Below are 25,668 nucleotides of genomic sequence, written 5' to 3'. Positions count from 1 at the left end.
TCATTTGGACTGTTATGCTTTTGACTTAGAAATAATAGATATTTGGTTAATACAGTTGCCACAACTACAACAAAAAAGAGATTGATGTATATTAAGTTTAATTTTGACTTAGTATTTGTTAATTTAGGAGACAATCAAAGTATCCTCAGTAGGTTAATACAAAATGGAATGCACTAAATATGGCAGAATGCTGAATATTTTCAATCTACTGTTGTTACTTGCAAAGGTTAAGCTAGAACATATAGTAACGGTCCGTTAGCCCATTATCACCAGCAATATGTACTAAATAGTAATGCTCATAGTATGATCTACCAGTTGCTGAAATAGAAAATAAATCAGCACTATGCTGAATGCTTTCACATATACAAATAGTTTTTTCAAAACTACTTAGTGCAAGGGTCAATGTTATGAGTTTTCATTTAATCTTCATAGAATCCCATGATGTATTGTTATCTCTATTTTTGTAAATAGAAAATTCAATCCCAAAAAGATAAAGTCATTGTTTTAAAAATGTTTCTGCTGAAATACTCCTAAAGGTAGAGGAGAGTTAATCTTGGCATGTTGTGGTTCCTAACCCACTGCAGCATACTGGAATTGCAAATTTTCTTTAAAGTCTCATGATTTATGCAAAAACATCATGTATAATTTGCATTCTGTTCCATAATATCATATTGTTTATTTGAATATAAAAATATTTCCCAAAAACAATTGAATAAAACTGATTCTGTAGGAAGATTACTATGTTCAGCCTCTGCTTTTTCATATCTCCTGGTATACCATCCAGCCCTTATCCAACTTTAAGAAGTATGGGGTTAAATAGCCTAATGGTGAGTGGTAGCACTAGCCTTCAAATGCAGGACTGTTTGACTCCAAAGTTCTTTTGACTTTTCTGCGAAGAAAAATAGGTGTTAAAAGTACATTTACAAATAAGGGATTCTTATCTTAGTTTTTTCTTAGATCTGTCATTTCTTTCCATCTCCATTACCAACACCCGAGTCCCAACTAACCACTTTGCTTACCTTAATTCCTGGAAAAACATCCTAAGTGGTCTCTCTGAATCCAATCTTTCTACCTTCCAATCCATCATTCACAAGGCAGCCAGAGTGATCTTTCAAAAGTGCACCTCTTATTGTCTTATGCTCAGCTTATTTTGCGGTATTCTTCCCTTTTCTTTCCATGCTTTAGCCATGTAGCCTTCTTTCAGTTCCAGAACATTCTATACTCCTGTTCTCAGAATCTAATATACTGTTTTCTTTACCTAGAATGTTCTTTGCCATCCAATTCATTCTTTAGAGCTTAGCTGAAACATCATTTCATCACAAATTTTCCATATATATGTATATATAGAGAAATTTTATATATGTTTTGTATACATAATAATTGAAATGTTCAGTATCGTACCCTATAATGCCTCATGTATTTATCAAAATTGTATTTAATTAATTAATTGTGTAATCAACTAATGACTATCTTCACTACCAGACCTAACTTCTTTGAGGATACAGACCATCTCATGTCTAATTTTTTTATTTTTTGCTGTATCACTAGGGCCCTGTTCAATGCCTTGAAATAGTACACACTGAAAATTTATTTATTTAGCAGGTAAAGCATGGTTCATTTTCTTTGAATAATGAACCATTATTGAATAATGAACCATTATCATTATCTTTGAATAATAGTGGAATATCTTTTGGGGGGAATCCATGGACCTCCAAAATTGTGTGTAAAATTGTGTTTGACTGTATATACATCTGAGGAAAAGGTCCCTGATTTTCATCAAATTCTCAAAAGGATCTAATTAAGAACCATTAAAATAAATAATAACAATACTAGATCAAATGCAGTGAAAATATAAAAGCTGAGGAGCAATAGTATTATTGAAAGTGGTAGGCCCATGCTATTTGAAGTGTGGTTTGCAGACAGTGTCATTTCATTGGAAGCTGTCAAAATGCAAATTCTTAGGCCCTGTCCCAGATTTACTGACTCAAAATCTCTGAAGATAAGTCCCTGGAATTTGCATTTTAAAAAACAATTTAAGTGATTCTAATTTATGGGAAATTTTGAGAAGCACTGGTATAGGTGGAAGAATTGTCAGTTTCACTAATTTATATAACCTTGCTGGTTAAGACCTAATCTAATTTGGCTAATTTAACTTTTAAAGTCTCCTCAATGACAAAAAATATATATATATCTATGTATATTATTTACTGTTTTTTGGTTTGTGGTGGGGGTTTATATAACTTGGCCCGGGAAAAGAGTTGGGGACCCCAGACTAGCCACATGAAGACTTGTGGTCATGTTTGCAACAGGAGCAGTTGTAGCAAAGGGAGACTAGATAGAGAATAGATCATAGAAAAGAGAGATAAAAGACAGCCATAGCATGAACGAATGTTTGCTGGTAGGATATCCAAAGAATTAGTAGGGTGGAACCAAAATGTCTTCAGGAAAGTAGAATCTTCTCCAACTTTACTGCCTCCATCATCTTTGGACTTTCAGAAATAAAAGGTCTAGCCAAGACCTTAGGAACTTCACTACAGTGTATGTTGTCTTGAAGTAACTTTAAATTATACATAATTTATATTTGTACAAATAATTACTTTGCTGATGATAGTCTAAATTGTTAAGCTTTGTGTAGCATACTGGTGTTGGAATCTGAATTGATACATTTTTGGTATTTCTTATTCGTATTGTTTTTCTTTTCTTTTAATCATCTTAAACTAAAAGCTTTAAGGTATTGAGTTTTAAAATACAGGCTTCAAAGATACTTTGACATAAGGAATTTTTTTAAAATATCTGTGACATTCAATTTTTACCATAGCTACATAGGTATATTAAGATAAATATTTTTCTGAAGTGTTTAGAAACTACATTTTTAATAGTTAAATTGAACATTTCAATTATTATTATTTAATCTTTGCTTTAGGTTCTAGTATAATGCCAGCAGCTGGAACAATGTATCTAACAACTTCAACTGGATATCCTTATACTTACCATAATGGTGTTGCTTATTTTCATACTCCAGAGGTAACTTCGGTCCCACCGCCTTGGCCTGTAAGTAATTTCATTTAAAAAAGGATTTCCATCTATTACTATCAATTTTTTAATGTTTGTTATATTTCTGAAATATCTTAACCACAGATAATTACAAATAATAACACACATCAACCAAATTAAATAGACATCAACATTTTGCCACATTTACTTAAGTTCTTAAAATGGGGAGTAAAGTAAGACAGCTTCAGGTCAATTCTCCTTACCCCCACTTCCTTACCCTCTTTCCTGTTCAGAAGTAAGCAGAATATCTTTCCTATTCATTTTATATATTTTTGCTACAAATATATGTATTCATAAATGACATATAGTACTGCTTTAGTGGTTTTTATTTTTTATTTTTTGCATTTCTTTTTTTATATACTTTAAGTTCTAGGGTACATGTGCACAACGTGCAGGTTTGTTACATATGTATACATGTGCCATGTTGGTGTGCTGTACCTGTTAACTCGTCATTTACATTAGGTACATCTCCTAATGCTGTCCCTCCCCCCTCCCCCCACCCCACAACAGGCCCTGGTGTGTGATGGTCCCCATCCTCTGTCCAAGTGTTCTCATTGTTCAATTCCCACCTATGAGTGAGACCATATGGTGTTTGGTTTTCTGTCCTTGCAATAGCTTGCTCAGAATGATGGTTTCCAGCTTCATCCATATCCCTGCAAAGCACAAGAACTCATCCTTTTATGGCTGCATAGTATTCCATTGTGTATATGTGCCACATTTTCTTAATCCAGTCTATCACTGATGGGCATTTGGGTTGGTTCCAAGTCTTTGCTATTGTGAATAGTGCCGCAGTAAACATACGTTTACATGTTTCTTTATAGCAGCATGATTTGTAATCCTATGGGTATATACCCAGTGATGGGATGGCTGGGTCAAATGGTATTTCTAGTTCTAGATCCTTGAGGAATCGCCACACTGACTTCCACAATGGTTGAACTAGTTTACACTCCCACCAACAGTGTAAAAGTGCTCCTATTTCTCCATATCCTCTCCAGCACCTGTTGTTTCCTGACTTTTTAATGATCGCCATTCTAACTGGTGTGAGATGGTATCTCACTGTGGTTTTGATTTGCATTTCTCTGATGGCCAGTGACGATGAGCATTTTTTCATGTGTCTGTTGGCTGCATAAATGTCTTCTTTTAAGAAGTGTCTGTTAATATCCTTCACCCACTTTTTGATGGGGTTGTTTGATTTTTTTCTTGTAAGTTTGTTTAAGTTCTTAGTAGATTCTGGATATTAGCCCTTTGTCAGATGGGTAGATTGCAAAAATTTTCTCCCATTCTGTAGGTTGCTTGTTCACTCTGATGGCAGTTTCTTTTGCTGTGCAGAAGCTCTTTAGTTTAATTAGATCCCATTTGTCAATTTTGGATTTGTGGCCATGGCTTTTGGTGTTTTAGACATGAAGTCCTTGCCCATGCCTATATCCTGAATGGTATTGCCTAGGTTTTCTCCTAGGGTTTTTACGGTTTTGGGTCTAACATTTGAAGTCTTTAATCTATCTTGAATTAATTTTTGTATAAGGTGTAAGGAAGGGATCCAGTTTCAGCTTTCTACATATGGCTAGCCAGTTTTCCCAGCACCATTTATTAAATAGGGAATCCTTTCCCCATTTCTTGTTTTTGTCAGGTTTGTCAAATATCAGATGGTTGTAGATGTGTAGTGTTATTTCTGAGGCCTCTGTTCTGTTGGTCTATATCTCTGTTTTGGCACCAGTACTATGCTGTTTTGGTTACTGTAGCCTTGTAGTATAGTTTGAAGTCAGCTAGCATGATGCCTCCAGCTTTGTTCTTTTTGCTTAGGATTGTCTTGGCAATGTGGGCTCTTTTTTGGTTCCATATGAACTTTAAAGTAGTTTTTTCCAATTCTGTGAAGAAAGTCATTGGTAGCTTGATGGGGATGGCATTGAATCTATAAATTACCTTGGGCAGTATGGCCATTTTCACAATATTGATTCTTCCTATCCATGAGCACGGAATGTTCTTCCATTTGTTTGTGTCCTCGTTTATTTCGTTGAGCAGTGGTTTGTAGTTCTCCTTGAAGAGGTCCTTCACATCCCTTGTAAGTTGGATTCCTAGGTATTTTATTCTCTTTGTAGCGATTGTGAATGGGAGTTCACTCATGATTTGGCTCTCTGTTTGTCTGTTATTGTGTATAGGAATGCTTGTGATTTTTGCACATCGATTTTGTATCCTGAGACTTTGCTGAAGTTGCTTATCAGCTTAAGGAGATTTTGGGCTGAGACGATGGGGTTTTCTAAATATACAATCATGTCATCTGCAAAGAGGGACAATTTGACTTCCTCTTTTCCTAATTGAATACCCTTTATTTCTTTCTCCTGCCTGATTGCCCTGGCCAGAACTTTCAACACTGTGTTGAATAGGAGTGAAGAGAGAGGGCTCTACGCCAATAAACTAGAAAATCTAGAAGAAATGGATAAATTCCTGGACACATACACCCTCCCAAGACTAAACCAGGAAGAAGTTGAATCTCTGAATAGGCCAATAACAGGCTCTGAAATTGAGGCAATAATTAATAGACTACCAAATAAAAAAATTCCAGGACCAGACAGATTCACAGCCGAATTTTACCAGAGGTACAAAGAGGAGCTGGTACCATTCCTTCTGAAGCTATTTCAATCAATAGATAAAGAGAGAATCCTCCCTAACTCATTTTATGAGGCCAGCATCATCCTGATACCAAAGCCTGGCAGAGACACAACAAAAAAAGAGAATTTTAGACCAATATCCCTGATGAACATTGATGCAAAAATCCTCAATAAAATACTGGCAAACCGAATCCAGCAGCACATCAAAAAGCTTATCCACCATAATCAAGTTGGCTTCATTCCTGGGATGCAAGGCTGGTTCAACATCACGAATCAATAAACATAATCCATCACATAAACAGACCCAACGACAAAAACCACATGATTAATCTCAATAGATGCAGGAAAGGCCTTCGACAAAATTCAACAGCCCTTCATGCTAAAAACTCTCAATAAACTAGGTATTGATGGAACGTATCTCAAAATAATAAGAGCTATTTATGATAAACCCACAGTCAGTATCATACTAGATGGGCAAAAACTGGAAGTATTCCCTTTGAAAACTGGCACAAGATTTTTTCTTCTTTTTTAGTTTTTTGTTTTTTACTACAAGAATATATTCTATTTTTTATTTTTAATGCTATAGTATTGCCACTTTTCACTTCTAGATCTTAAATCTTGAATTTATGTATCGACTAATCCACCTATTTCCTACTATTTTGAAATTAATCCTCTGCCAAACACTAAGTTTCCATGTGTGTGGGTCTTTTTTCTGCTATTTTGTTCCATTGGTGTATTTGTTCACCTTGCCCAGTTGTAATTATTTTGACTTTATAACGAGTCTTGAAATCTTAAAGTACATTGTTCATCTTCAGGAGTCTCTCATCTATCCTTATGTCTTTGCTTTTATATGTATAAATTTTTCAATTCAGTTTGTTTAGTTCAGTGAAAAGCCCTTGTTTTTTTATGAGAATTGCATTAAATAGTGTGAATAACTTGGGACATTTCAGTATTTTAAAATATTGAATCTTCCTATCCATGAATATGATACATCTCTCCATTTATTTGTCTTATTTTACTTCTATCCATAAAAAAGTTTTCTTTCTCCATAAAAAAGCATGACACATTTTGTCAAATTTATTCTTAGTAGACTATAGTTTTGTTGCTTTAATGAATGCTGTTTTTTAAATAACATTTCCTAATAGATTGTAGCTGGTGTATAGTAATGCTCTTGATTTTTCAATAGTGATAATCTATCAGTAACCCTGCCAAACTCTCATTTACACAATTATTTATGATTCAGTGTACTTCTATTTCTTTCACTTCTTTTTTTCCTGGAGTTTTTGCACTGACCATGTCTCTGCTACAGTATTGATGTAGTGAAAACATCATGACCTTGTTCTTGAAAAAGGGAGCAATTTCAGTGATTCACCATTAAACTTTACATGTATGCATGCATATACACATATGTATGTGTATATGCATGCATATACATATATGTATGTGTATATGCATGCATATACATATATGTATGTGTATATGCATGCATATACATACGTATATGCATGCATATACACATACATATATAGACACACACACGCATACTTTGTAAGTGGGAAGATACTCTTAACCAGACTTTCTCAATCTTAGCACTGTTGACATTTTGAGCCAGATGATTTCTTTGTTGTGAAGGGCTGTCCTGTGCACTGTAGGATGTTTAGAAGTATCCCTAGGCTCCCCATAGTTATGATAATCAAAAATGTCTCCCAACATTTCCAGATGTTCCCTGTAGGACAAAATCACTCATGGTTGAGAGTTACTGCCCTAAATCAATTAAGGAAGCCATTTTCTACCATGTTTGTTAAGAGTTTTTAATCATAAAAAGGTATGGAATTTTAACAAATGCATTTTCTGTCTCTGTTGAAATTACCATTTTTTCTCCTTTAATCTATTAATATGGGAAATTACATTATTATTTTCTAATGTTAATCAGTGATACAGTTTTATTAGCATACCATAGTCTGTGAATTGTACAAAACTGTGATACTTTTCCTCAGTTTCGGGGGTGCAAACATTAAACAAAACAATATAAGTTAGATCCCACATTAGACACTGAATTTTAATTGCTACATTAGAGCCAGTTTTACTATCTTGCAATACAACTTGCCTGTTTTATTAAAGATCTGGTTTTAAGTAATCTGTTTTGGGGCTTACTCTTTCACTTTGAATAATCAAGTGTTACCTGTACTTTTTTCAGCACAGATTTTTCACTTGTAAGTTTATCAAACTATTAACTCTTTTAAATGTCAAATTACTAAAATAAAAATAAAATCTTTGCTTTAATTATAGGTATAACAAAGGAATAGAACATTGATTATTTGTAACTAGTGGGAAAATTAGATACGACTATTCATTCAGTTCTAAATACTATTATAAACATTAACTGTTTCCTGCTGGTCCCCACAATGGAAACAGGCAGCGTCACCCTAAGTCTTGCTGTCATTTTCCTCTAAGTATTCTCTTATAACTATATTTTCATAATCTTTGGAGATGGTACATTTCAGACTAAAAACAACTTTTCTGGTGGTTGTTTTAGCATTACTATGGAAATGAAACCACGTAGAAGTAGAAATATTGTGATGATTTTAATAGACTTAGTAGAGTTGGTAATCATATCAATAAGAGGTAGAAAAATAATATTTCTAATCATAAACCAGAAGTTGACTGGGTTTAGGTAATAATTTGAGATAAATTTTATTGTGAGCTATTTTAAAGGCTTCTGCCTAATTTTTCTTTTTCCATCCTTTTATAGTCACGTTCTGTATGTAGCTCCCCTGTGATGGTAGCTCAGCCCATTTATCAGCAACCTGCATATCACTACCAGGTAAACATAAATTACAATTAAAATTCTCTCTGAAACTTTCAGTCCTTTCTTAGCTAACTTTCATTTATTTCTCATGCAACTACTTTGCTAATTACGAAGAGATAGTTCATTAGAGAAATGTGAATCAAAACCACGTTGATATACCATCTCACACCAGTCAGAATGGCTATTATTAAAAAGTCAAAAATAGCAGATGCTGGCGAGGTTACAGAGAATAGGAACACTTATACACTGTTGGTTGGAGTGTAAATTAGTTCAACCATTGTGGAAAGCAGTATGGAGATTCCTCAAAGAACTAAAAGCAGAACTACCATTAGACCCGTTACTGGGTATTTAGCCAGAGGAATATAAATCATTCTACCATAAAGACACATGCATGCGAATGTTCATTGCAGCACTATTCACAATAGCAAAGACATGGAATGCCTATCAATGACAGATGGATAAAGAAAATGTGGTACATATACACCAAGGAATATTATGCAGCCGTAAAAAACAATGAGATCATATATTTTGCAGGGACATGGATGGAGCTGGAGGCCATTATCCTTAGCAAACTGACACAGGAACAGAAAACCAAATACCACATGTTCTAACTTATAAGTGTGAGCTAAATGATGAGAACTCATGAACGTAAAGAAGGGAACAGTAGACACTGGGGTCTACTTGAGGGTGGAGGGTGGGAAGAGGGAGAAGAGCAGAAAAGATAACTATTGGGTACTGGGCTATGAAATAATTTGTGTAACAACCTCCTGTGACACGAGTTTACCTATGTAACAAACCTTCACATGTACACCGGAACCTAAAATAAAAGTTTTAAAAATAAGTAAAATAAAATAAATGATTAGTTAGAAAATAAAAAATAAAAAAGAGATAGTTAATCCTTGGTAGTGTTTTTTTTTTAATTTTTTTCATTGACAAATGATAATTATACCTATTCATGGGGTATGTAGTGATGTTTTGATACATGTAATATGGTGATCAAATCAGAGTAATTAGCATATCCATCATCTCAAACATTTATCATTTCTTTGTGTTGGGAGCATTCAATAGCCTCCTAGCTATTTGAAACTATGTATTATTGTTAACTATAGTCATCCTATAGTGGTATAAAACATTAGAACTTATTCCTCCTATCTAGCTGTAATTTTGGAGGTGTTTTGGATTTTTTGTTGTTTTTTTTTTTAATTTTTATTTCCATAGGTTTGTGGGGAACAGATGGTATTTGGTTACATGAGTAAGTTCTTTAACGGTGATTTGTGAGATTTTGATGCACCCATCACCCGAGCAGTATACACTGAACACAATTTGTAGTCTTTTATCCCTCACCCTCTTCCTACTCCTTCTCCCTAAGTCTCCAAAGTCCATTGTATCACTCTTATGCCTTTGCATACTCATAGCTTAGCTCCCACTTATGAGTGAGAACATAGGATGTTTGGTTTTCCATTCCTGAGGTAGCTGTAATTTTGTATCCTTTCACAAACCTCTCCCTATTCTTCCTTTCCCTCTATCCTTCTCAGCCCCTAGTATTCTTTTTACTTCTATGAGATCAACTTTTTTTTTTTTTTTTTGTAACACATGGTACTCTTTATTGTGATGCTCAGTGGAAAACATCTGTAAACCAGCTTACTGTAGTGATGACAGTTGCAACTCATGCTAAGGCAGTTTTATTATATAAAAAAGGGATTAGGGTAGGAGTTACATTCATTTCTTTGTGACAGCAATGGGACCTGAATTCAGAGCTTTGTAGGCATATGCAACATTCACATCACTTCATGATTTGAGAGTTTGTTTCCTTTAACAACAACAACAACAAAAATGCCTTCTTGCCATATGTAAGTCTAAATGCAGCATATACAAAAACAGGAATACAAGTAAATTCAGCAACCAGTGTAGACCAGCAGAGGATAAGCTACTCTCTTCTGAACATGGTTTGGAAGGCAGTGAAAAAGACTTGGAATTTTATCACTTATTACAAGAAAGGGGGAAAAATAAAACTTGTTTCTTTCAAAAATATCTGTGCAGGTGGCAGATTTTTGAGATCAGTGTTTTTTAGCTTCCGTATATGAGTGAGAACATGTGTTGTTTAACTTTCTGTTCCTGGCTTATTTCATTTAACATAATGACCTCCAGTTCCATCCATGTTGCCATGAGTGATAGGATTTTATTCTTTTTTATAGCCAAATAGTATTCCATCGTGTATATATATACCATATTTTCTTTATTCATCTGTTGTTGGACACCTAGGTTGATTTCATATTTTGGCTATTGTGAATAATGCTGTAATAAACATGGGGGTGCAGATGTCTCTCTGATACAATGATTTCCTTTTCTCCAAATAAATTCCCAGTAATGGGATTACCAGATCATATGGTAGTTCTATTTGTAGTTTCTTCAGGGATCTCCATACTGTTTTCCATAGTGGTTGTACTAGTTTGCATTCCTAGTAACAGTGTATAAGAGTTCCCTTTTCTCTACATCCTCACCAGGGTTTGTTATTTTCTCTTTTTGACAATAAACATCCTAACTGGGGTAGATAATACCTCATTGTGGTTTTCATTTACAGTTTCCTGATAATTAGTGATGTTGATCATTTTTTCATGTATTTGTTAGCCATTTCTTTGTCTTCTTTTGAGAAATGTCTATTCAGATCATTTGCCCATTTTTAATCAGTTTATTTTTTGTTTATTTTGCTGTTGAGATGTCTCAGTTCCTTGTAAATTTTGGATATTAATTCTGTGTCAGATAAGTAGTTTACAGATGTTTTCTCCCATTCAACAGGTCGTCTGTTCACTCTGTTGATTGTTTTATTCACTGTGCAGGAACTTTTTAGTTTAATATAATCAAACTAATGGGATGAATTAGGGAGAATTCCCTCTGCTTCAATTTTTTGGAATAGTTTGGGAAGATCTGGTATTCTTCTCTAAAGGTTTGGTAGAATTCAGCTATGTAGTTCTGGACTTTTCTTTGTTGGAAGACGTTTTAATTACTGATTCAATCTTGTTACTTAAATTTGTTTCTTAAGGTTTTCTTTTTTTTTTTTTTTTTTTTTTAAGACGGACTCTCTGTCGCCCAGGCTGGAGTGTGCAGTGGTGCAATCTCTGCTCGCTGCAAGCTCCGCCTCCCAGGTTCATGTCATTCTCCTGCCTCAGCCTTCCGAGTAGCTGGGACTACAGGCGCCCGCCACTACACCCGGCTAATTTTTTGTATTTTTAGTAGAGACGGGGTTTCACCCTGTTAGCCAGGATGGTCTCGATCTCCTGACCTCGTGATCTGCCCGCCTCGGCCTCCCAAAGTGCTGGGATTACAGGCGTGAGCCACCGTGCCCCGCCTTGTTTCTTAAGGTTTTCAATTTCTTCAGTCTTGGTTCAGTCTTGGCAGATTGTATATGTTCAGGAATTTATCCGTTTCTTCTAGGTTTCCTAATTTATTTGCATAGAGTTGTTCATATTAGCCTCTAATGATCCTTTGTATTTCTGTGGTATTCATTGTGGTGTCTTTTTCATTGCTGATTTTATTTATTTGGGTCTACTTTCTTTTTTTTCTTAGACTAGCTAATGGTTTGTCGATTTTATCTTTTTAAAAAGTCAACCTTTTGTTTTGTTAATCTTTTGTATTGTTTTGTAGTCTCAACATTGTTTATTTCTGCCCTGATTATTACTATTTCTTTTCTTCTACTAATTTTGGGTTTAGCTTGTTCTTGCTCTTCTAGTTCCTAGAGGGACATTGTAAGGGTGTTTATTTGAAATATTTCTAGTTTTTTGATGTAAGCATTCATTGCTATAAATTTGCCTCTTAATACTGCTACTGTTGTGTCCCATAGGTTTTGGTATGCTGTGTTTCTATTTTCATTCTTAATTTCTTCCTTCACCCACTGGTCATTCAGCAGTATGTTGCTTAATTTCCATGAATTTGTATAGTTTTGAATGTTTTTCTTGTTATTGATGTCTTGTTTTATTCCATTGTGGTCAGATAAGATACTTTATATAATTTCAGTTTTTTTTAATTTTTTGAGACTTGTTTTGTTTCCTGAAATATGGTAATTCTGGAGAATGTTTTATATCCTGATGAAAGTATATTCTGCAGCTGTTCAGTTAAATGTTCTCTAAATGGCTGTTAGGTCTGTTTGGCCTATGGTGCAGTTTAAATCCATGTTTCTTTGTTTCTTTTCTTTTTTTCTTTTTGAGAAGGAATCTCGCTCTGTCACCCAGGCTAAAGTGCAATGGCATGATCTCGGCTCACTGCAACCTCCGCCTCCCAGGTTCAAGCAATTCTCCTGCCTCAGCCTCCTCGGTAGCTGGGATTACAGTTGCATGCCACCACGCCTGGCCAATTTTTGTATTTTTAGTAGAGACGGGGTTTCACCATGTTGGTCAGGCCGGTCTCGAACTCCTGACCTTGTGATCTGCCCACCTCGGCCTCCCAAAGTGCTGGCACTACAGGTGCGAGCCACTGTGCCCGGCCTGTTTATTTTCTTTCTAGATAATCTGTCCAATGCTGAGAGTGGGGTGTTGAAGTCCCCAACCACTATTTTATTGGGGTTTCTCCCTCTCTCTTTAGATCAAATAAGACTTGCTTTATATATCTGGGTGCTTTTTGTTGGGTACATATGTATTTACATTGTTACATTCTCTTGCGGGATTGATCCCTATATTATTATATAAATGTCCTTCTTTGTCTTTTTTTAAAACTTTTAACTTGAAGTTGGTTTTGTCTGATATAAGTATAGCTACTCTTGCCTGCTTTGGTTTCCATTTGCATGAAACATGTCTTTCCATCCCTTCACTTTCAGCCTATGTGTGTCTTTACAGGTAAGGTGAGTTTCTTTTAGGTAGCATATAGTTGGGTCTCTTTTTTTAATATATTCAGCTAGTCTCTATCTTTTAAATGGAGAATTTAACCCATTTGCATTCAGGGTTATTATTGATAGGTGAGGACATCCTGTCATTTTATTTATCATTTTCTGGTTATTTTGCATATCTTTTGTTCATTGTTCCCTCTCTTTTTGGTGATTTTTTGCAGCTGGGTTCTCTGTAATTATAAGGCTTGATTCTTTTCTTCTTTTTGTCCTTTGTGTAATGGCTGTCCCAGTGAATTTTATAGTTTTGCATGTTTCATGATCGTTGTTACCATCCTTTCACTTCCTGATGTAAGACTCCCTTGAGTATTTTTTTTGTAAGGCCAATCTAGTGGTGATAAATTCTCTCAGTTTTTGCTTGTCTATGAAAGAGCTGGTTTTTTTAGAGACAGAGTATAGTGACATGATCATAGCTCACTGCAGTGTCAAACTCGTGAGCTCAAGTAATCCCTCCCACCTTAGCCTGCCACACAGCTGAGACTACAGGCATGTGCCCTGCCTCCTAATTTTTTTTAAGAGATAGGGTCTTGCTATGTTGCCCAGGCTGGTCTCAAATTCCTGGGCTCAGGCAATCTTCCTGCCTTAGTCTCCCAAAGCACTGGGATTACAAGTATGAGCCACCACACCTGGCCTTGTGAAAGATCGTATTTCTCCTTCATTTCTGAAGGATAGCTTTACTGGGTATAATATTCTTGGCTGGCAGGTTTTTTTCCTTCAATATTTTGAATATGTCTAAATATATCATCCCATTCTCCCTGGTAAGATTTCTGCTAAGAAATCTGCTGTTAGTATAGTGGGGATTCCTTTAATTGTGACTTGATACTTTTTTCTTGCTGCTTTTAAAATTCTTTCTTTCTCTTTGACTTTTAACAATTTGACTATAATGTGCCTCTGAGAGGATCTGTTTAGATTGAATCTGCTAGGATTCTTTGAGTTCCCCAGACCTGGATATCCCTCTCTTCACCCAAGACTTGGAAAATTTTCTGCTATTATTTCATTAAACATGTTGTCCTCACATTTTCCCTTCTCTTTTCCTTCTGGAATGCCCATTACGTGAATGAATATTTATCCTCTTCATGGTGTCTTATAAATCCTGTAGGTTTTCTTCATTCTTCTTTTTTTGTCTGCCTGTGTTATTTCAAAAGACCTGACTTCAAGTTCAGAAATTCTTTCTTCTGCTTGGTCTAGTGTATTGTTGAAGCTCTCAGTTGTATTTTTATTTCATTTGTTGAATTCTTCAGCTCTAGGATTTCTGTTTGGTTCTTTTTTATGATATTTATCTCTTTGTTAAATTTCTCATTCAAATTATGGGTTGTTTTCCTGATTTTGTTGAATTGTCTATCTGTATTCTCCTGTATCTCACTGAATTTCCTTAAGATTATTATTTTGAATTCTTTTTCTGGCATTATGAAATATATACAAATATTTCCCTATGATTGGGGTCTGTTACTAGAGAATTACTGTTTTTATTGGAGGTGACATGTTTCCTTGATGGTTGATGTGTCCCTGCATTGATTTCTACACATCTGGTATGAAAGTCACCTTTTCAAATTTGGAGTAGGTTTCATAGGGGAAGACTTATTTCTATGAATGGGTCTTGGGGTATTGGTTCAGTGGGGTGCATTGGCCTTGGTTCTAGGTGGACACAGTAGGGTAGTCTCTGTTTAGTCTCTTAAGCTGTAATACTCTCTAGTTGTGTTTCCAAGTTTCTCAGTGACCTAGCACAAGAGAGTCTATGACAATGGTGGTAGGGCTTTGCCAGGGGTGGGCTTGCTGAGCTGTTCCTCAGGTCAGGGCTGTGTACATGAACATGGTAAGTCTGGCTCACTGGGCTTGGGGCCACAGGACTGTTACTCTGACTGAGAGCACAGGCATGCAGTTTCTCAGCCAGCCTGGGGGAGTGCCCACCAGAGGCAGCCTGTGGGGCTGTTTCTCAGGTCTGGTATGCAGGCACATGGCTCCTTCGCTGGCCTGGGGGTGCATCTCCTGGGGACAGCCCATGGGACTGTTTCTCAGGCCTGGAATACAGCTGCATGGCTGTTCAGTCGGCTAGGGACATGTTTGTCAGGGGCTGTTTCTCCGGCTCAGGATGCAGGTGCACAACTGCTCACCTGGCCTAGGGGCATGTCTGCTGGGGGTGGCCCACGGAGCTATTTCTCAAGTCTGGGACATAGGCACAGGGTGGATCACCCGGCCTGGAAACGTTTCTGTGAGGGCTGTTTCATAGGCCCAGAATGCAGCCACAGGGCTATTGGTCGGCCTGGGATCATGCCCACTGGAAGCAGCCTATGGGGCTGCTTTTCAGGCCTGGGACACAGGCTCCAGGCTGCTCAGCTGTCCTGGGGATGTGTCTGCTGGAGGGGTGGGCACAAGGCCATTTCTTAGGCCTGAGGCATGGACACACAGCCACTCCACTCCCCTGGGGACATTTCTGCCAGTGGCAGTCCCCGGAGCTGTTTCTTGGGCTCTAATTGCATGCACAGGGTAGGTCAGGGGCTTGTCTGCAGGGCGTGAGGCACCTCTGGGCTGTTTCTCAGCCCTGTATGCAGGTGTGTAACCATTCCATCCCGGCAGCATGTCAGCTACTACGAGGCTTGAGGACCTGTCCTGCTCAGGAGAGTGCAGCAGTTTGACCAGCTAAAGAGTGGGTTCACCCTGGGCAGGTCAGCCAGATTGTTCCTCTAGCTGGAGGTGAGGGCAACAGACGTTGGTTTCCCTACTGTACAGAACCAGAATCACAGCCAATCTTGAGCCTCAGGTTCCATGCTGCTGAGGTTGTGTTCAGCCACTGGTGTGTACTTGGCAGAATGAAAATGGAACCCCAGTACTGGAGACGTGCAATAGCTACTGGCTGCCTAGAGATGACTATGGCTTCAAGATGCTGTCACGCTGCAGCAGCTTCGCTCACAGGGTGGGGTTGAGGGGGTGGGGAGTACACACTTTGTACTCCTAATTCGGGGCAATGCAGCCACGAATTCCCAGCAGCTCTTCAAACTGTGAGACTGTGGGATTCTGTTGCAAGGAGTGTGGGTGTTTGCAGTAGCAATGCAGGCTGGTGGGGATCTTTTGCTTACCTTTTCCCTGCAATAAGAAACTGCAGGACTCCAGGCAGAACCAATCCTAGCAGAAGAGAAGGGTTTGCAGAGGCTGGGTGGCTCCATGCTGCGCTCCTGGATTTGCAATCACCACAGGTGTGTCTCCACTCCCCTGCGGCACTCCAGCACTCTCCTTTTGATGCTCCTGTCAAATTGTAGCTGTTTATTCTTTGCCTTAGTCTTTTCTTGTGGCGGGGTGGGGAGCCAGTGGAAAATGAATGCTAGGCATCTCTGGTCAGCCATCTTGCTGACATCATGCCTCTCTTTTTTTACGAGGGAATTAAACAATGTCATACAAGAAGATGGATGGACTCTTTGCTTCCTTTTACCAAATGTGATGAGGTCAGTTTTGCTCCCCTGGCTAACATTTAGATCTAAAAAGTCTTTAGCAATAATTCCCCAAGTAAGATACAGGTATTGGACTGCAAGCTGGTTTTTTAATGTTAACATATGTCAGTTTCTTGCTATATTATATTTAACATAATTTATATTAAAGCAAATAATATATTGTGGTTTATTATATATTATGACATCCTCTTTCAGTTAACCAGCACTCTTCATTAATTTTAGTGAGAAATTGGGGATAAGTGAACTATAATGCCAGATCATTCTGGTCTATAGCAGGGTCATCAAACTATGGCTTGCAGACCAAACTCCAGCCAGCAGCCTGTTTTTGTAAATAAAACATTATTGGAACACAGCCACATTTGTTTACTTATTGTCTATGGCTGTTTTTGTGCTACAGTAGATGAGTTGAGTCTTCTTTTTCCCCTTATCCCAGTGCTAGGCAACCAGTAATCTACTTACCTGCTTTTCTAGATTTGCCTATTCTGGATATATCCTATAAAAACAATCATACAATATGTGGTCTTTTGTGACAGGCTTCTTTCATTTAGCATAATGACTTCAAGATTTATCTATGTCATGATAAATGAGACATGACATATCTCAGTACTTCGTTCTCAAATAATATCCCATTGTATGGATACACTGTACCACATTTTGTTTATCCATTCATCAGATGATGGACACTTGAGTTGTTTCTACTTTTTGACTGTTATAAATGATACTGCGATGGACATTCACATAAAAATTTTTATGTGAACACATATTTTTATTTCTCTTAGGTCTTATAACTAGAGTGGAATTGCTGGGTCATACGGTAACTTTGTTTAACCTTTTAAGGAAGTGTTTATTTTCCCAAAGGGCTGCGCCATTTTACATTCCCACCAGCAGATTATGAGGGTTCTAATTTCTCCACGTGCCCGTCAACATTTATGATCTACTTTTTTGATTAAAGCCATCCTAGTAGGTATGAAGTGATGTTGTATTATGGTTTTGATTTGTATTTCCCTGAAGGCTAGTGGTGTCGAGCATTATTTCTTGTGTTTATTGGCCATATGTGTATCTTCTTTGGAGAAAAGTCTATTCATATCATTTACCAATTTTTAAGTTGGGTTACTTGTCTTTTGATTATTGAGTTGTAAGAGTTCTTTATACATTCTTGATATAAGTTCCATGTTTTCTCTCATCCTGTGGGTTGTATTTTCACTTGCACAAAAGTTTTTTAAAGTTTTGATGAAATCTAATTTAACTATTTTTTGTTGTTGCTTTGTTGTTTATGCTTTTGGAACCATAATTTTAAAAACATTTCCTAATTCAAGGTCACAGGCATTTACACCTATGTTTTTTTCTAAGAGATGTATAATTTTAGCTCTTACATTTAAGTCTCTGGTCCGTTTTGAGTTAATTTTTGTATATGGCTTTAGTTAATTTTTGTATATGGTGTGAGGGTCCAACTTCATATTTTTGCCTGTAGATATCTAGTTTTAACCCTTGTTTATAATCAGAATGGGTTTTTCTTTTCTTTTATTTAATTTTAGGCCACCACACAGTATTTACCAGGACAGTGGCAGTGGAGTGTTCCTCAGGTAAATGTTAACTTTCAATATATAATTTTAAATCCTTCTTTCATTATATTCTTGTGATGACTACATGAATACTAAAGTTTTTTAGATTTGAGACCTTCTTCTTCTGTTTATTAACTTATTCTTTTGGCAGTTCATTTTCAGTTTCTTCATTTGTAAAATGGATATAATGATACTATACCTTTGTAAGTTTCCTTACATGATTTTTGTGAATATCAAATGATAATGCATAAGTGAAAGCATTTTATAAATATGTACTGTATAAACATGAAAACTTACCCTTTTTTACTATTAGTGTTATTTGAAAATTTAGCATTTTTCTAACTTCACTTGGATTTGGCTTCAGTTTTTATTCTGTTCCTAAATAAGTATTCTATTTCCCAACTTTTGGTAACAAATAGTACTTCACCAAAAAAGTTTCACATTTTCCCACTTTCATTAGAAGTCACAGAGCTGAGAGTAGACATTTATGTCAATTTAAATACCATAGATCACATTATCACAACCTTTACTGGTGACATTAATATAACCATAATTATTATCTGAATTTATATATGAGGTTCTGAGTCATTAAGAAGTTCTAGTGCTTACCAATGATAAGATTCTTTAACTACATCTACACAATTGGAATTTATAACAGATCAGTTTCTAATCCGTTGCTGAGATACTTCTGTGCTATTCCTAAAAAAAAATTTAGTAAAATAAAAAACAAGTACTTCTCTCATCTGTTGGCTAAGTCATTTGGTTTAACAGAAATAACTAATCATATTTGAATTAGAAATATGGTTTTGTATTTTAGCCTTCTGCCTCTTCTGCTCCATTCTTATACCTGCAACCTTCTGAGGTTATTTATCAACCAGTGGAAATTGCACAGGATGGTGGATGTGTTCCTCCTCCACTGTCTCTGATGGAAACTTCAGTTCCAGAGGTATGTATTAGTCTTAAAGTAATTGATCTATAACTACCTCATGTTAACATTTATTTCTTTTTCTCTTTTTTAAATTTGTTCACGACCCTCATTGAAACTGCTTCATCTTTGTTTTGTTGATTTATTCAAATCTCTTCCCCTTTCTTATATCTAAGAATGCATCATCTTAGACTTTTTCGCTAACTAGTTCTGAACCATTTCCCAAATCAACCATTCACTCCACTAAGCTAATCTTTGATTTGATCTTTTTGAAATAGTAAAATTCCAAATACTCTGCATTCTCATTTTGCCTGTCAATCTGTATTGTTACTAACATTCTATTAGTCAAAAGCATATAATTAAGATGAAGAAGAAAAAAAATCTTTAAAAAAATTCTTCCTACAAAAATGTAAATTAAATTTATAATTACAAATTTTAATATCCTCTTCAGCATCTTTAAATTATATTTCTGATCCGTTACTTATAGCTTCACCATCTGTATGCCAGGAACTGTGCATGGTATGTTTTATTTTATATTTTTTATTTTATATTATTTTAAGTTCCAGTACATATGTGTAGGATGTGCAGGTTTATTACATAGGTAAACCTGTGCCATGTTGGTTTGCTGCATCTATCAACCCATCACCTAGGTGTTAAGCCTGGCATGCATTAGCTGTCTTTCCTGATGCTCTCCCTTCCCAGCCCCGACACGTCCCAATGTGTGTTGTTCCCCTCCCTGTGTCCATGTGTTTCTCATTGTTCAGCTCCCACTTACAAGTGAGAACGTGCAGTGTTTGGTTTTCTGTTCCTGTGTTAGTTTGCTGAGGATAATGGCTTCCAGCTCCATCCATGTCCCAGCAAAGGACATGAACTCATTCTTTTTTATGGCTGCATAGTATTCCATGGTGTATATGTGCCACATTTTCTTTATCGAGTCTATCACAGATGAGCATTTGTGTTGATTCCATGTCTTTGCTATTGTGAATAGTGCTGCAATGAACATACACATGCATGTATCTTTATAATAGAATGATTTATATTCTTTGGGTATATACCCAGTAATGGGATTGCTGGGTCAAATGGTATTTCTGCCTCTAGGTCTTTGAGGAATCACCACACTGTCTTCCACAATGGTTGAACTAATTTACATTTCCACCAACAGTGTAAAAAAGCGTTCCTGTTTCTCCACAGCCTCACCAGCATCTGTTGTTCCTTGACTTTTTAATAATCGCCATTCTGACTGGTGTGAGATGGTATCTCATTGTGTTGATTAGCATTTCTCCAATGATCAGTGATGCTGAGCTTTTTTTATGTTTGTTGGCTGGATAAATGTCTTCTTTTGAGAAGTGTCTGTTCGTGTCCTTTGCCGACTTTTTAACGAGGTTCTTTGTTTTTTTCTTGTGAATTTGTTTAAATTCCTTGTACATTATGGATATTGGACTTTTGTCAGATGGATAGATTGCAAAAATTTTCTCCCATTCTATAGGTTGTCTGTTGACTCTGATGATAGTTTCTTTTGCTGAGCAGAAGCTCTTTAGTTAATTAAATCCCATTTGTCAATTTTTGCTTTAGTTGCAATTGCTTTTGATGTTTTCATCATGAAGTCTTTGCCCGTGCCTGTGTCCTGAATGAATAGTATTGCCTATATTGTCTTCTATGGTTTGTGTGTGTGTGTGTGTGTGTGTTGGGGTTTTTTTGTTTGTTTTTGTTTTGTTTTTTGAGACGGAGTCTCGCTCCGTTGCCCAGGCTAGAGTGCAATGGTGTGGTCTCGGCTCACTGCAACCTCCACCTCCCAGGTTCGAGTGATTCTCCTGCCTCAGCCTCCTGAGTAGCTGGGACTACAGGCACGTGCCACCATGCCCAGCTGGCTAATATTTTCATATTTTTAGTAGAGACGGGGTTTCACCGTGTTGGCCAGGATGGTCTCGAGCTCCTGACCTCATGATCCACCTGCCTTGGCCTCCCAAAGTGCTGGGATTACAGGTATGAGCCACTGCACCCAGCCCTTCTATGGTTTCTATAGTTTCGGGTTTTACATTTAAGTCTTTAATCCATCTTGAGTTAATTTTTGTATAAGGTGTAAGGAACGGGTCCAGTTTCAATTTTCTATATATGGCTAAACAGTTTTCCCAGGACCATTTTTTTTTATTATACTTTACATTCTGGGATACATATGCAGAACGTGCAGGTTTGTTACATAGGTATACATGTGCCATGGGGGTTTACTGCACCCATCAGCCCATCATCTGCATTAGGTATTTCTCCTAATGCTATCCCTCCCCTTGCCCCTGACCCCCTGACAGGCCCTGGTGTGTGATATTCCCCTCCCTATGTCCATGTGTTCTCATTGTTCAGCTCCCACTTATGAGTGAGAACATGCAGTGTTTGGTTTTCTGTTCCTGTGTTAGTTTGCTGAGAATGCTGGTTTCCAGCTTCATCCATGTCCCTGCAAAGGACATGAACTCATTCTTTTTTATGGCTGCATAGTATTCCATGGTGTATATGTGCCACATTTTCTTTATCTAGTCTATCATTGATGGGCATTTGGGTTGGTTCCAAGTCTTTGCTATTGTAAATAGTGCTGCAATAAACATACATGTGCATGTGTCTTTATAGAAGAAAGATTTATAAACTTCTCAATATATACCCAGTAATGGGATTGCTGGGTCAAATGGTATTTCTGGTTCTAGATCCTTGAGGAATCGCCACACTGTCTTCCACAGTGGTTGAATTAATTTACACTCCCACCAACAGTGTAAAAGCCTGCCTATTTCTCCACATCCTCTCCAGCATCTGTTGTTTCCTGACTTTTTAGTGATCGCCATTCTAACTGGCGTGAGATGGTATCTCATTGTGCTTTTGATTTGCATTTCTCTAATGACCAGTGATGATGAGCTTTTTTTCATATGTTTGGTGGCCACATAAATATCTTCTTTTGAGAAGTGTCTGTTCATATCCTTCACCCACTTTTTGATGGGATTGTTTTTTTCTTGTAAATTTGTTTAAGTTCTGTTTAGATTCTAGATATTAGCCTATTGTCAGATGGATAGATGGCAAAAATTTTCTCCCATTCTGTATGTTGCCTGTTCACTCTGATGATAGTTTCTTTTGCTGTTCAGAAGCTCTTTAGTTTAATTAGATCCCATTTGTCAATTTTGGCTTTTGTTGCCATTACTTTTAGTGTTTTAGTCATGCCTATGTCCTGAATGGTATTGCCTAGGTTTTCTTCTAGGATTTTTATGGTTTTAGTTCTTACATTTAAGTCATTAATCCATCGTGAGTTAATTTTTGTATAAGGTGTAAGGAAGAGGTCCAGTTTCAGTTTTCTGCATATGGCCAGCCAGTTTTCTCGACACCATTTATTAAATAGGGAATCCTTTCCCCATTTCTTGTTTTAGTCAGGTTTGTCAAAGATCAGATGGTTGTAGATGTGTGATGTTATTTCTGAGGTCTCTGTTCTGTTCCATTGGTCTGTATATCTGTTTTGGTACCAGTACCATGCTGTTTTGGTTAGTGTAGCCTTGTAGTATAGTTTGAAGTCAGGTAGCGTGATGCCTCCAGCTTTGTTCTTTTCACTTAGGATTGTCTTGGTTATATGGCCTCTTTTTTGGTTCCATATGAAATTTAAACTAGTTTTTTCTAATTCTGTGAAGAAAGTCAATGGTAGCTTGATGGGAATAGCATTGAATCTATAAATTACTTTGGGCAGTATGGCCATTTTCACAATATTGATTCTTCCTACCCGTGAGCATGGAATGTTTTTCCATTTGATTGTGTCCTCTCATATTTCCTTGAGCAGTGGTTTGTAGTTCTCCTTGAAGAGGTCCTTCACATCCCTTGTAAGTTGTATTCCTAGCTACTTTATTCTCTTTGTAGCAATTGTGAATGGGAGTTTGCTCATGATTTGGTTCTCTGTCTATTATTGGAGTATAGGAATGCTGAATGCTTGTGATTTTTGCACATTGATTTTGTATCCTGAGACTTTACTGAAGTTTCTTATCAGTTTAAGGAGTTTTGGGGCTGAGATGATGGGGTTTTCTAAATATACAATCATGTCATCTGCAAACAGAGATAGTTTGACTTCCTGTCTTCCTATTTGAATACACTTTATTTCTTTCTCTTGCCTGATTGCCCTGGCCAGAACTTCCAATACTGTGTTGAATAGGAGTGATGAGCGAAGGCATCCTTGTCTTGTGCCGGTTTTCAAGGGAATGCTTCCAGCTTTTGCCCATTCAGTATGATATTGGCTATTCGTTTGTCATAAATAGCTCTTATTATTTTGAGATACATTCCATCAATACCTAGTTTATTAAGTGTTTTTAGCATGAAAGGGTGTTGAATTTTTTTGAAGGCCTTTTCTGCGTCTATTGAGATAATCATGTGGTTTTTGTCGTTGGTTCTGTTTATGTGATGGGTTACATTTACTGATTTGCATATGTTGAACCAGCCTTGCATCCCAGGGATGAAGCCAACTTGACGGTGCTGAATAAGATTTTTGATGTGCTGCTGGATTTGGTTTGTCAGTATTTTATTGAGGATTTTTGCTTCGATGTTCATCAGGGATGTTGGCCTGAAATTTTCTCTTTTTTTTTGTTGGTTTCTGACAGGTTTTGGTATCAGGATGATGCTGGCCTCACAAAATAAGTTAGGAAGGAGTCCCTCTTTTTCTATTATTTGGAATAGTTTCAGAAGGAATGGTACTAGCTCCTCTTTGTACCTCTGGTAGAATTCGGCTATGAATCTGTCTGCTCCTGGACTTTTTTTGTTTAGTAGGCTATTAATTACTGCCTTAATTTCAGAACTTGTTATTGGCCTATTCAGGGATTCGACTTCTTCCTGGATTAGTATTGGGAGGGTGTATATGTCCAGAAATTTATCCATTTCTTCTAGATTTTCTAGTTTATTTGTGTAGAGGTGTTTATAGTATTCTCTGATGGTAGTTTGTATTTCTGTGGGATCAGTGGTGATATCCCTTTTATCATTTTTTACTGTGTCTATTTGATTCTTCTCTCTTTTCTTCTTTATCAGTCTGGCTAGTGGTCTATTTTGTTAATCTTTTCAAAAAACCAGCTCTTGGATTCATTGATTTTTTTGAAGGGTTTTTCGTGTCTCTATCTCCCTCAGTTCTGCTCTAATATAGTTATTTCTTGTCTTCTGCTAGCTTTTGAATTTGTTTGATCTTGCTTCTCTAGTTCTTTTAATTGTAATGTTAGGGTGTCCATTTTAGATCTTTCCCTCTTTCTTCTGTGGGCATTTAGTGCTATAAATTTCTCTCTAAACAGTGTGTTAACTGTGTCCCAGAGATTCTGGTATGTTGTGTCTTTGTTCTCATTGGTTTCAAAGAACCTATTTATTTCCGCCTTAATTTCATAATTTATCCACTAGTCATTCAGGAGCAGATTGTTCAGTTTCCATGTAGTTGTGTGGTTTTGAGTGAGTTTCTTAATCCTGCATTCTAATTTGATTGCACTGTGGTCTGAGAGACTGTTTGTTATGATTTCCGTTCTTTACCATTTTCTGAGGAGTGTTTTACTTCCAATTATATGGTCAATTTTACAACAAGTGCTATGTGGTGCTGAGAAGAATGTATATTCTGTTGATTTGGGGTGGAGAGTTCTGTAGATGTCTATTAGGTCCTCTTGGTCCAGAGCTGAGTTCAAGTCCTGACTATATTTGTTAATTTTTTGTCTCATTGATCTGTCTAATATTGACAGTGGGGTGTTAAAGTCTCCCATTATTATTGTGTGGGAGTCTAAGTCTCTGTGTAGGTCTCTAAGAACCTGCTTTGTGAATCTGGGTGCTCCTGTATTGGGTGCATATATATTTAGGATAGTTAGCTCTTCTTGTTGCATTGATCCCTTTACCATTATGTAATGCCCTTCTTTGTCTTTTTTGATCTTTGTTGGTTTAAAGTCTGTTTTATCAGAGACTAGGATTACAACCCCTGCTTTTTTTTCCTTTCCATTTGCTTGGTAAATATTCCTCCATCCCTTTATTTTGAGCCTATGTGTGTCTTTGCACATGAGATGGGTCTCCTGAATATAGCACACCAATGGGTCTTGACTCTTTGTCCAATTTGCCAGTCTGTGTCTTTTAATTGGGGCGTTTAGCCCATTTACATTTTAAGTTAATATTGTTATGTGTGAATTTGATCCTGTCGTTGTGATGTTAGCTGGTTATTTTCCACATTAGTTGATGCGGTTTCCTTATAGTGTCGATGGTCTTTACATTTTGGTATGTTTTTGCAGTCACTGGTACTGGTTTTTCCTTTCCATATTTAGTACTTCCTTCAGGAATTCTTGTAAGGCAGGCCTGGTGGTGACAAAGTCTCTCAGCATTTGCTTGTCTGTAAAGGATTTTATTTCTCCTTCACTTATAAAGCTTAGTTTGGCTGGA

General features: G+C 36.8%; 1 protein-coding gene across 17 annotated transcripts in view; it reads left to right on the top strand.

Annotated features, from left to right (window-relative positions):
- BOLL (boule homolog, RNA binding protein) overlaps positions 1–25,668 on the top strand; it is a 77,173-nt gene that overhangs the window by 12,090 nt on the left and 39,415 nt on the right. For 6 of the 17 annotated variants that reach the window (XR_010149827.1, XM_054679196.2, XM_063790644.1 and 3 more), the window contains exons 6-9: positions 2,924–3,051; positions 8,413–8,484; positions 18,321–18,368; positions 19,165–19,293. Coding sequence is in view for 16 of the 17 variants with exons in the window: in XM_054679196.2 (XP_054535171.1) it covers positions 2,924–3,051; positions 8,413–8,484; positions 18,321–18,368; positions 19,165–19,293 (377 nt within the window). In the remaining variant the exon portion in view is untranslated. Of the gene's footprint in view, positions 1–2,923; positions 3,052–8,412; positions 8,485–16,713; positions 16,780–18,320; positions 18,369–19,164; positions 19,294–19,759; positions 19,792–25,668 lie in introns of all 17 variants that reach the window. The other 11 variants (XM_016950281.4, XM_016950277.4, XM_016950282.4 and 8 more) reach the window with 4 other exon arrangements.

Source organism: Pan troglodytes, chromosome 13 (genome assembly GCF_028858775.2).
Source record: "Pan troglodytes isolate AG18354 chromosome 13, NHGRI_mPanTro3-v2.0_pri, whole genome shotgun sequence".
NCBI lineage: Eukaryota > Metazoa > Chordata > Mammalia > Primates > Hominidae > Pan > Pan troglodytes.
The sequence above is the reverse complement of the archived record's forward strand: the minus strand, read 5'-3'. Positions and strand labels throughout refer to the sequence as shown.